The 13193-nt window shown below is 41.5% G+C and overlaps 1 protein-coding gene across 8 annotated transcripts in view; it reads right to left on the bottom strand.

Annotated features, from left to right (window-relative positions):
* The window catches only part of EML5 (EMAP like 5), a 96436-nt gene extending 92559 nt beyond the window's left edge, over positions 1–3877 (bottom strand). For 4 of the 8 annotated variants that reach the window (XM_068192656.1, XM_068192658.1, XM_068192657.1 and 1 more), the window contains exon 1: positions 3400–3875. In XM_068192656.1, coding sequence (XP_068048757.1) covers positions 3400–3596 — 197 coding nt within the window. In that variant the 5' untranslated portion in view covers positions 3597–3875. Of the gene's footprint in view, positions 1–3399 lie in introns of all 8 variants that reach the window. The other 4 variants (XR_010999867.1, XM_068192662.1, XM_068192661.1 and 1 more) reach the window with 2 other exon arrangements.
* Positions 3878–13193: the final 9316 nt, after the last annotated feature.

Below are 13193 nucleotides of genomic sequence, written 5' to 3'. Positions count from 1 at the left end.
CTCAGTTAACTGCACTCCCAAAAGATGCAAATTTCCAAAGCATTTCTGCATCTGATACTTTCCACAAGTGTTTACATACATTCCTGGACCTCAATCATAAAAATATGCAAATGAGCAAGAAATGGGAGACAAGAAAATTTGAAAACATGTAACTGTATTCTCCAAAATAGTGAGTGATTTCTGGAAAATAATTTTCAGAAGAGATTTAAAAAAACAAACAAACAAACAAACAAAAAACAAACATAAAAAAGCGAACGCTCACCAGCAAGCAAGAAAAGTCCTTTTAAAAATGGATTACTACTGAGATCGTTCAAATTAAAAAAAAAAAAAAGAAACACAAAACCACAAAAAAACACACAAAAAAAAACCCCACAAACAAAAAACCACCAAAACAGACTAATAAAAGATGTTTGAAATTTATCCTAATTATCCTCTCCAAGTCCAGTAGAGTTTTCAATAGATCGGAGGGACAAAACACTGAAAGAGAGCTCTCTTACTTTTACTATACAGTTAACTGAGGCTGAGGGGTTTGGGGTGTGGACACCATGATTAAAATTAAGATTAGACATTCATACTGAAAACAAATAATGTTAAAATACCTAAATCATATTAAAAAAATCTTACAGCAGGCTTACAGAGTTTCATTTAACAAAAGCAGGCAAAACTTCAAAGCAGAACCAAAACTAACTGCTAGTGTTAGAAATTTCCAATGGAAAATGTCCTATGACTGTCCATTACTCCAATACTGTTTTCTACTACTAAAGAAATGGTCTGTGACTTAAGAACTGCAGTTCCTCTCCTGACTGATGTTTACAATTACAATGTCATCCAAAGAATGTTAACAATATAAAAGTTCTCATAATGAAGAGTACTAATAATATCACCATGTAGTGAGAAATATTTATGCTTAGTCCTTGTAGCTATGGAGCTAGGCTCATGAAAATTTGATTCTTTAAGTACATAAGATTTTCAGACTCCAGAACTGCTTTCACAAATTAGATCCCATACTTGTAAAAAGACACTTAATCTTCCCGTTGCTTTCACTAAAAAATCCCAAATATCTCAGCATTCAGACAGTACTTGCTGAGACTGTTAGAGCACAAAATATATTAATTATTTTCCAATACAACAGTTGAGCTTATCTTCAAAGAGAAAATTTAGTAACACTGATAACTATATTATATAATTCCATTTTTGCACCTACTTTTTGGGTTTTGGGTTTTGTTGTTGTTTTTTTGTTTGTTTGTTTGTTTTAAATATTTGACCTTTCTACGTCTCCTTTAAATATTAAGAACTGATATGTTTAGATACTCAAGTTTAATCAGCAAAACTGAGAGATGGCATTTAAATGGTACCACACTGCATTTTAGAGAAAGTAGCAAGTGAAAGACTTATCAATGCAAGATTAATCATACTATTAGAAATAGGCATGCTGCTTTTAAATCAAGCATTCTTCTTCAAGCATACTAATATTTCTGTATAGCTTTTGCATTTAAGAACCATGCAAAATTCTAACTGCATACTTATCATACTTAGAATTATATTCTCGCATCAATGCAATTCAGAGTAGGAGAAACTGCTATATTTGAATGGGCCAAAGTACATACACAAACCAGACACACTCTTTCTCTCCAGTTAAGTGACTTATAGCAGATTTTTTGCTTGTTTGTTTGTTGGTTTTTGTGCGGGTTTTTTTGTTTAGTACTAGTTGAAACAATTCTGTCACATTTTAGCCAAATGTAGCACACTGTACTGAAACTGAGACAGACTGAGCAAGAAACTGTTACCACATGGAAACAAATGGTTGTAGCTCCAACCATTTAATTCTTATGCTACAAGAAGTGCTCCTGAAACAACCAGTGTCATTTGGAAGCACTCATGAATATATGGTATTAAATGTGTAATATTACACTGCCGCGACCTTAGAACGAGCAGCGAGCCGCGGCTTCCTTAGCACAATAGCAAGGTGCAGATCTGGATTTCCCGCAGCACCTGACATCACAGGTGGCCAGCAGTCCTTAAGAAAACAGTTTTTCCTGGATTAAAGTGAGAATGTTAAAACATTAAGCAGTGCAAATAATAGCGATTCAAACTCCTGACCCAACACCCCTAGTACAACACTCTGCTGTGGTACATTGAGTACATTTTCTTCACATATTTAGCAGCATGGAGAAACATACTACAGAAGTGACACCCTTCTTAGGAACATTCACAGTCATATTTACGAGCTATTTAAATTCCTTCCAAAAGACTTAAACAAAGGAAAAAAGTGGCCATTATGACCAAGTTTTCTAGTGTGTCTAAAAGCTTAAATGAAAGACATAGCATCTATTCTGCTCTCTACAGGCAGTACCTGTTACTCATGAGTAACACATACAGAGGTATGCCTTGGAGCACTAAGCAACATAAAAACAAATTCTGTGCTGTAAAACATACAAAAGACCTACAAAAGTATCTACTGCTAGCTCTTACCCCATCAGGAAGACCAAAGGAAATCAGAATTTAAAATCCATCGGCAATGACACCTACTATAAGGGAAAAGATTGATGACTCAGGCTTACATGTGCCCTTCATACTCCTCAAATTCTCTCACTGCTCTCACAACACCACTAGGCTTACAAAAGCATCCTTGGACTGGAAAGACATAGAAGAAATCATACCAGCACACTTCTTTTGCAAAATCAGTTGGTAATTAATTTTTTTAATGGACTCAGCACCAGGGTAACATTCCCTGCCAAGTGAACTACTGAGCTACAGAAGAAGCCTCAACTTCTCAAGGTTGTTCTTTTAAGATTACCCTTAAAGTTGCGCGAGTTATAGGCAGGCCACTAATTCCCCATGTAATCGTCGCCTTTTAAACACCAGACAAAGGTCTACCTGCTACAGATTAACCTCCTCCGCAGCCCAAGTGCTCCGGGAACACACGCGATTAATGCTTCTCCTCCCGCCCGCCCTCTGACATTCAGGGGCGGCCGGGGACGGAGCGGCGACCCTCGGGCTGCCGCGCCGGGCACAGGCGCCCGTACGAGTTTCGGCACCGCACACCGGCGGCAGCGGGGGACACACAACACGCCTGATTAAACCCGACAGCTAAAAGCCATTTCCAGGCTGTTTCTACCCACGGCGAAGCCCGGGCGGGGGGGGCGGTGAGGAAGCGCTGACTGTCCTTGATGTATTTCGGCGCGATCCCCGGATCCTCACAGCACCGGCGGGACGCGCATCACCGGCGCTGCCCGGGACGGCACCTGGGGCAGGCGGCGGCTGGGGGATACTCGCGCCCCGCTCCAGGGGGAAGGGAGGAGCGAGCAGGGGACGAGCCGGGCTGTGGGGCCGGGACGGCCGGAGCGGGTCGGAGCCCGCGGCGGGATGCGGCCCGGGGACGCGCGGCGCCAGCGGTACCTGATGATGTCGTCCTGGTGCCCCAGGTAGAATTTCTGCCGGTGCTCCCGGGGGCTGTAGACCACGCCGACCCCCGCCACGAAGTAGACGATCTCTTTGGCGGCCGTGTAGTAGAGGTTGTTGCGGCACTGATGACCCCGGTAGCCGTAGACCCACTCCAGCCGCAGGTGGCAGCTCGGCGCGCTCCGGTCAGCCATGTCCACCCGCCCCCGCCAGCCGGGTACGGCTCGCTCCCGCCGGAGACCCCGCGGGAAGGGGGCGATGGGCCAGCCGCCCCCTCCGCTCGGCTGGGTGCCCGCCGCGCTAATCCCTGCCCGCCGACATGGATGCCCGCCGCCGCCGCTCGTCCGCCGCCGCCGCCGCCGCCTCACAGAGGGCGCCGCCGCCCGAGCGCGCCTCGCCGCCCCGCGCCGCCAGACATGGCTGCGCTGAGACACCGCCCGGGACGCGGAGCGAGGGCGCGGCGCCGCTCCGGCCCCCCCGCGCCCCGGATGCGCCTGCGCCGAGGGCGGCGCCGTCAGCGGCCGGGCGGGCCCGGCGGGCTGCGGGGGGCCCGGGCGGCGGGGGCGACGCGGGGACCCAGCGGGGACCGAGCGGGGACCGGCCACCGAGAGGTGGCGGCGAGCGAGCGGGCAGGCGGGCGGGAATACGCTTCACCACCGCGCGTTGTGCCGTGTCGCGGGGCTTTTCTAGATTTACATTTCCTTTTTTTAATTTTTTTTTTTTCTTTTTTCCCTTCTCAAGCGAGGCTGCGTCTTCTCCCCCTTCCCCAAGTTGAGGGGGGTTTTTGTTTTTACTGCCCCTTCGGGGAACATCTCCGTCCCTTGCCTTTCCCCCGACGCACCGCCGCCGGCTCTCGGCAGCCCCTGGGGCTGGCAGAGTCCCAGCCCCTTCTCAGCCGTGCGTGGAAGCCACCCCCCGCTCCCACTGGGGACCGCGGCACGCCAGCTCCCTGCCGTCCGAGAAGAAAATGTCAACTGTAATTTTTAATGACGATTAGTTAACCCTTTCAGCCCACTGCCTGAGTCATGCACCACACAAAAGTTACTTCCCTTTCAAGCCCGAATTTCCTCATACACAACTTTTCAGCCTCAGTTCTCGCAGCGTTTTACATGGCAGTCATCACTTTCCGACCTCACCGACGTGGAAGCGACTTCTCCGCGCTGCATGAGGCAGCAGCGCCGGGGAACCCCCTCGCCACGTCCAGAGTTTTGGTCAGGAAAACGTGCTCTCCCCCAGCTCTGTCACTCTATAGAGTACCGCGCTGGCTAAATAAATGTACAGTACATGATCATGCGAACAGCTTTGTGCTGTAGAGTTGGATTGTTCTAAAAGCTCCTGGGTAACTGTCTGGTTTGACAATTTAAAATAAACCAAATCTTTTCCCTATTACTTTCAGCACAGGTTCGGCTTTCCAAGGGTATTTAGTTTATTAGGATTTATTTTTAAATCTACATTTCTTTATCTTCTTTTGCTCTTTTACTATATTATTGTTCATATTGACTGCTCTCCCACAAAATATTTACTCTTAACTAGTTAGTTTGTACTAGAGACATTTTTCTGTGCTACTATATTTTCATTTTAATTAGAGGGAGTTTTTTCTCTTAAATCTTTCTTGCATAAACTTAATATTTTATTAGTCATCTCATTGTTTTAGAAAAAAAATATTTTTAAATGCATACATTTAAGCATTCCAGTCAATTAACTTTATATTAACAGTGTAAAACACTGAGAGACAATATTTTTCAATATTTTTCTCAAGGTCTTACAATGACAGTGTTTGTGACGCCAGGCTCAGACACAGCTTTCAGTCCCACACATTTAATGAAAACAACATAGCATGGAAGAGAAATCTGCGGAGAAATTCATGTAGCCTGAAACTTACACCCAAGGAAACTTACCCTTCCGCAAAACATATGACTTTATGAATTAAAGAGAAGGAGTTTAATCCCTAATCAGGACAAAAAGATATATTAACTAAAGCAAATCTTACTCGGAAAATCATAAGCAGTTTTTTCTCCTTCAATTTGCTTCCCAAACAGCTGGAGCACCTTGGAACTTGGGGTGCTATAGTTTCTCTGGAAGTTTCAGGAGGGGTAAGCAGCCAGAGAAATGGACTGGACAATCCCCAACTAGCTTGTCTTAGAACTGCAAAATTATTCTTTCTAATCAGATGTTAACTCTGCATGGCTGTTCTGTGTTGCTATCCCATGGGAAAGGTGCTTAGAGAAAAAGTCTCTAATGATGCCTAATCTCATTCTGGAAATTGGATTGATTATCAGCAGACATAGGCATCTGATATATATTTTACTTCTGATGTTGCAAAAGCTCATTTGAAAGTGGGAGTATTTTTATGGTATAAATTAAGAATATACTAATTTTCTATTTACTGCCTATATAACATATATTTAAACATGAATGTACAAAACCCATAATTATAGGTATGGTCTTTACTTTCTTCTACTCTATAAATACATATTTTTCTTAGATTATTAGTTAAAGTGAAATTCTGAATATCCTGAGATCAATACTAATGTGCAGTAATTAGAACAAGAGAGTAAATAGGCTGTTTTCAGTTACCTGTTCCAAAACTAAAACTGAAGAGAGGAAAAAACCCCAGCAATCAGGAAGAAAATTTAATATGTAACAATATTGTCTCTAACTGGAAGTTGCAGATCATATTTTGTGTAATGAACAGAAGAACCCACATCTGTACTCAGAAAAACTGCATACGTGCAGTGTGAGGAGGGCAACAGCTGCACATCACATGCACCACACAAACAGTCAACATTTTCTTTCAAATTTTCAGGAATTTACTAACACCTCTAAAATGGGGCAATGCCTGAGAGAAAATTACAAGAGCAAAACTATTCATTGTAATAGTTTATTAACCTTATGCTGATGCACAAGGGGTGCAAGTGGAATTCTGCACACTTGGCATCTATTCTTGACAGGAATAGGAAGCAGCATAGTGTAACAACCTCTTCCTCTCTCCTTGCTCTGTCTAGGGTTCTCACTCGGACACATATAATTCCCTTAGCCCCTGGATGTCTCCACCCATATCACTCACTCATAGCGGGCAGCCACAAGGCCCCACAGTATCCCTCCCTCAGTGTGGCATTCTTGTATACGTTGCACATTTACCCCAGAACCCAGACACCAGTATCTGCGTTTCTCTTTCTTGATAGATGCAGAAACTGAGCACGGCCAGACCTTTATGAGCTATTCTGGAGCAAGGAGCTGTTCTGGAGCAGGGAGCGGTTCAGGAGCAGGAGCTGTTCTGGAGCAGGAGCGGTTCTGGAGCAGGGAGCTGTTCTGAAGCAGGAGCTGTTCTGAAGCAGGGAGCTGTTGTGGAGCGGGGTGCGGTTCTGGAGCAGGGAGCGGTTCTGGAGCAGAAGCTGTTCTGGAGCAGGGAGCTGTTCTGGAGCAGGAGCCGGTGTGGAGCAGAGAGCTGTTCTGGAGCAGGAGCCGTTGTGGAGCAGGGAGCTGTTCTGGAGCAGGGAGCGGTTCTGGAGCAGAAGCTGTTCAGGAGCAGGAGCCGTTCTGGAGCAGGGAGCTGTTCTGGAGCATGGAGCTGTTGTGGAGCAGGGAGCTGTTCTGGAGCAGGAGCCGTTCTGGAGCAGGGGGCTGTTCAAGAGCAGGAGCTGTTCCGAAGCAGGGAGCTGTTCTGGAGCAGGGAGCTGTTGTGGAGCAGGGAGCGGTTCTGAAGCAGGAAGCTGTTCTGGAGCAGAAGCTGTTCAGGAGCAGGAGCTGTTCTGGAGCAGGGAGCTGTTCAGGAGCAGGAGCTGTTCTGAAGCAGGGAGCTGTTCTGGAGCAGGAGCGGTTCTGGAGCAGGGAGCTGTTCTGAAGCAGGGAGCTGTTCTGGAGCAGGGAGCTGTTGTGGAGCAGGGAGCTGTTCTGAAGCAGGGAGCTGTTCTGGAGCAGGAGCCGTTGTGGAGCAGGGAGCTGTTCAGGAGCAGGAGCGGTTCTGGAGCAGTGAGCGGTTCTGAAGCAGGGAGCTGTTCTGGAGCAGGAGCCGTTGTGGAGTAGGGAGATGTTCAGGAGCAGGGAGCGGTTCTGGAGCAGTGAGCGGTTCTGGAGCAGGGAGCTGTTGTGGAGCAGGAAGCCGTTCTGAAGCAGGAAGCTGTTCTGGAGCAAGGAGCTGTTCTGGAGCAAGGAGCTGTTGTGGAGCAGGGAGCGGTTCTGGAGCAGGGAGCATCCCCCGCTCGCTCGGCGCAGCCGGGACGCGCGGCCGAGCCTGGCGGGACGGGCATGGCGCTGTCCAAGGTGCTGATCCCGGCTGGCCGAACACACGGGGCTGGGCGGTGTTCACAGGGAAAGGAAATTTCACAGATCGCACAGAATATTCTGCGTTGGAAGGGACCCACAAGGGTCATCGAGTCCAGCTCTCATATGGATGGCCCATACAGGGTTTAAGCCCACGACCTTGGTGTTAGCAACACCATGGTCTGACGGCTGAGCCAATGGCAGGGTCAGGTATGCCTTATTGCCACTATGGCTGTGGTGGGAAACAAATTACCTTTTAGATAAAGAAGACATTTTATGTTCTTCCAGTAAGGTATTTCACAAGAGTTTGGCTGTTTTGCCTTAGCTGCCTGTGGTGGGGTTTATATCTTTCCTATTATGTTCTATATATTCCTACATATATATCACTACAAATTAGGTTTCATTAGTATACAGTGACACAGGTACATCACCTCCTTAAATGAAATCCCATAAATGGCATTTTTATGTCTCACAGTGCATACCTATAAGAAAACATACTTCTTAGCATATTGCAAATATATTTACAACATATCTCATGTTCTGCTAAATGCAACAAGGCTTAGAGAAGTGATTTCTTAAACAAATGCTCTAGGAATAGCTAATTCCAAAGCACACAAGATAAGGGATTATTCTCTGTTAAATCCTAAGTAATACAGAGTAGCTGGTTCAAGTAGTAATTATATAATATGAAAGTGATGAACAACAGCGACAACATTAATTTCAACATTCTTCAGGATTAAAAGGTCCCAGTCTATTACGAGAACATAATATCTGAAAATAATATTTTGCAAAATCAAAAAACCTGCTTAAGAGATAGTAATAAGAATTACCTGCTACCATTTAACGGCAATGAGGCAAACATGCAGGATCACAAAGGCCTGTTTACATTGGATAAAAATAAGAAGTTTAGGAAAAAAGACAGCATTGCAAACTCAAACACTAGGTGAGTTAATTCTCCTTCCGAAAATGAAAGTTCAATGAGGTATTTTATACCATATCAGCAACATACTATATGTAAATTAATAAAATTTTTAAAGAACTAAGATATTTTATTAAGTTAACAACAGAGATTTTTTTGTAAGAGTAACATTAGAAACAAGAAGGCTTGACATAATCAGTAGGTCTACTGCATCATCAAAAAGCAAAGGAATGAATTTAGGATAAGAAAATGGCACAGAAAAAGTTACTAATTTCTTCACATCTCATCTGAACACAGAAGGGTCTGGGAAATACAGGACAGACGCATGTACAGGGTATGGTCACATATGGAGGATTCTTTATAACAAGGTGTTGGAAAATGATGAGCTAAAGAGCAATAAGCCATGAGTATATTATACTGTACTTCCAAAAATTCTGACAATTTCAAAATGGTATAGGTGACATGCTTTGAAGAGAAACATGCAACTGCTTTTTAAAATCATGTGCTATGTCGAAGCATCATCCAATTCTGTAACCATTTTAAAAGCAAGTTCTATTATAAGCTTGGTAGCTACAAATCCATATTTTCTTTGTTACTAATTGATGAACTCGATATAATAGTTGACATTAAAATATAATAATTATGTATATAACATTAAATATTACAGACATATTTTTTTTCTCTTTCTGCAAGTTAAATTACACCTTGATAATTATAGGAATTGTATTAATTTGGTACACATTCATGCTAGGCACTGGAAGAAACAGGCAACCTATTGAAAATACAACAAACATGTCACAATACAGACAGCAACCAAGGCCATAAAACATTTATTCACAGAAAATTGATTTAGAAATGTCATCAGGTAATGGTTTCCCAACTTAGGTCTGGCATAGGGATGAATAAGATAAAAACATTGAAATTAAATTAATCCACAATTAGTATAGAAAGCAATAATTTCTGGACATTTGGAAGTGATGCATCATCAGTAAACAACATCAGCTGAAGCTTCTTTTTAGTCTGCAGATAATGGAAAAACTACTGTGTTTCTGACTGCCAAATTGACACCAAGGTGCATTCTGATGCCCCTCAGTGGAGCACTCAGTTTCTTTCAGAAATGACATTGTGTTTACACACCATGGATCTAATCAATGTACACACAGCTTGGATCTAAACAGCTTTCTTCAGTGCACATTTTAGGTTAAATTATATGTGTACTAAAATTATTCATCTAGGTGATTAGAAGAACTTGTATCCAGACCAACATTTGACATAACAGGACAACCTCAACAAAGTTAAAAGGTTTACATGCAGCACAAGGTTTAAATGCAGCACATAAAGGAATGGTATATCCCAAGTCATTTTCTATCAATAGACTTATGATAAAAGTCTGATTCTGAACTCTTTAAATCAATTTCAATTGTTGACTAATGACTAAATATAGAATGCAATTTACTTTAAATTCTACTTACGTGACAGCTATCTTAGGCTCCATTTTATGATATCATCAAAACCAATGTGAAGCAGCACCTTTGCACACAGTCATAACTTTTATACCTGTTTTAAAATCCTTTCTTTACAACCCCAAAACATGTTGTTAATACTGTTTGGGGAATTAATCAAAATTTCAGATAGCTGAAGATAATTATTAGGTTAAAATTGTGAGGTCAAGCTGACCTCCTTTTACACAGTAGTTGACAGGGTTTTCAAAATACAGTGCACAGTGCTGACTTTGCAAAAGGTCTCAAAAAGATTAGCAGTCAAAAGGAATCATGAAAGATCTTAACGGTAAGTATATATAGCATCTACATAGCATCAACATACAATACTGTAGGTTTGTCAAATACAACATAATTTACCAGCAATGATACAAATTTTCAGAAGAACTGAAGAAAAAAAAATATTTAAACATTAAATAAAGGAGCAGTATTAACACTCATAATGGAAAGAAACTTAAAAAAGTAACATAATACTATTAAGCAGTGGAATGCAGACCTTGAATTAATTAATTTCATTTTATGACTTCATACTATGAGATTTAACTAAGCTCTGGAACAGATCAGTTAAGGATGGAATAGAGTCACACTGCACTTCAGTCAGTCTGCCAACTGAAGTAAAGTAAACCTAATTTTAGGACAGGAAACAGTTATTTTCAAGTGTTTACAATTGTAAAAGAAAACAGGGGCCATAAATTGCTACATGATATAATTTTCTAGCGTAACCCATTGTGCACAAGCCTATATAAAAGCTTTATAAAACAGCCACTCTTCATAAAAGTCCACTCATCTTGAAAATAGATCTTTTCCCCACATCTTTGTTCTAAAAATGTTGAAGTAATAATAAAACAGACTAAGACTCCTAAAAGGAAGAAAGTAGATTTGTAGGGCACCTACATAATTTTTTTTTTTTTGTGGGGGAGCTAACAGGTATATAACAAATGATGAAGCTGGAATGGCTTTTTAATTAATACAGTAGGCTGAGCAACAGGAGATCTGTTTTCTCTCCCCACTGCATTTATATATACAGATATGTGTGGCCAAAACTATTTATATCAAGATTTCCAGGTATGACTGCTAACTTAGTATTATTACCAGGTTTCCTACTATGATATTTAGGATTGACTGCAAATAAGTGTGTTAGTCTAACTGCTCTAAACTTGAAATGGAAGAAAAATAGTAAAATCCAAGTATTTTTAAGCTCAACATCCAGTCAGCCTTTGCAATTTTTTGCAACCTCTCTTTCAATGGAAATAACATGCCAGCCTTTTTCATAGGCCATTGTTTGGGTTTTTATAGCTGCATTGATTTTTCTAGTGTTATGAACACCAATCTATATTCAGCACAGCTTACAGAGCATGTGCATCAAACAAGAAATAGTGCCTCATATGAAGCACTACAGATAAAAAGAAAGTTAATAATCTCACTTGAAAAGCATTCCATTCGTCCTGAAGGAGATGTGAGTGTGATTACAAAGACTGGGTTGGGTCAATGCATAAATAACAGAGGACAGACATAAAGTTCTGTGAAGGAACGTTGTTCTATAGGACCTGAACATTATTGCTGCCTCAATTCTGTTATCAACTGCTGGATGGTCCCTTTCCAGCTAGACCATGGTAACCATGACTAGGATATCATGTATGGTAAGAAAGAAACAGCAGAATTCTTATTTATGATTGCAATAATTGCTATTGATGCATATTGTTGTCTTGGCTGGTCACAGAATGAAACCTGAAGCTGTTACTACAAATTACTTTCCTGAACAGTGAATCCATGCATCAGAAAAAACTCTACTCTTAATGCAATTTCATTTGCATGACATCTCCTAATTTTTTTTTGCAGTCAGCAAGAAATGGGTTCTACAAGCAAATATGTGAACTCAGCTTCAGATGTCAGAGTCCTGGCTGAAAATAACACATATAGAGGAAGATTCCTCTTTGTACCCTTCTGCAACATCTGTGTGCCTTCCCTGGGCATGTTCTGATCTGTAATCCTGTTTGGGTTCCTTCAAAGAGAAAAAAAAAAAAAAAAAAAACCCTGCTCTATGCTCTATTGTTCTTAATTCTCCTGATACCAAAGGTTTCAGATTCAGCAGAAAGAATCTTTTTTGCATGTCAACTTTCAATATGCCAATTCTTGCTCAAAGGTGAGCAAGACATTTCCAGCTGAGGCAATCTGCAGGTAGATGTGTCACAGCTTCAATATTCGTTTTCAAGCCCTTGTTAATTGTATTGAGCTGCAAACTACATCTTTCTTCTGTAATCTTCTATTTCAAGAGAGATGAGTAACTGACAGAAGCAGTAGCCTGCATCTAAATGAGTTAGCTACTAAGGGATGTAGGACATTTCTCCTCAGAGCTGGCTAGGAAATTTTAAGATATCAACAGAATTTTAGGATCTATTTTTAGGCTCTATTTCTGGTTTTATTGTAAGAATGTGCATTCATGAGGAGAGATAAGGCTCAGTATTAGCATTCCTTATTCAAGAAGTAAGTATGATTGATTGGTGCACAGAAGACTCCCATGGGAGACTTACTGTCATGGGAGACAAAGTCAACCCATAGCATCTATGTTTTTAAAATGACAGGTATATTAAATGTTGATGGGTTCTGTCCTACTCTCCTGTACATACTTTATAAGAAGCTAATTCATGTATCTCATGATACATGAGATACATTTAAACTCAGAGTTTAAATATTAAAGAGACTGGCAAAGAAAAGTTATAATAACATCTGGAAAATGCAAAGCATTTTAGGCATCTCAATCATTTATTCGGGAGGAGTGTAGAAAGATGAAAAACATTAAAGACATCTATCCATTTAGAGCCAATATTCAGTATCAGTTTAAAGTGTCCTTCTCAGCAAAAAGGAAAAAAACCAATTCAAATAAAAGGTGAAAATGTGAAGCAGATTTATATCTCTAACCAACATTTAATTGTGACAAGATATTGAACAGTTAATTGAAACATTACTAAAATCCAGTACACAGTTACAGTTGTCACAAAACCTATGTTTTTTTAAAAGCAATTATACAAACCCATGTGTTTTCTGAATAAAGACAAATAATAATTAATTCTGTTCAATACAACTCCCTGATATTTTATCTATAAATAACT

This window comes from Anomalospiza imberbis, chromosome 6, assembly GCF_031753505.1.
Source record: "Anomalospiza imberbis isolate Cuckoo-Finch-1a 21T00152 chromosome 6, ASM3175350v1, whole genome shotgun sequence".
Lineage (NCBI taxonomy): Eukaryota > Metazoa > Chordata > Aves > Passeriformes > Viduidae > Anomalospiza > Anomalospiza imberbis.
The sequence above is the reverse complement of the archived record's forward strand: the minus strand, read 5'-3'. Positions and strand labels throughout refer to the sequence as shown.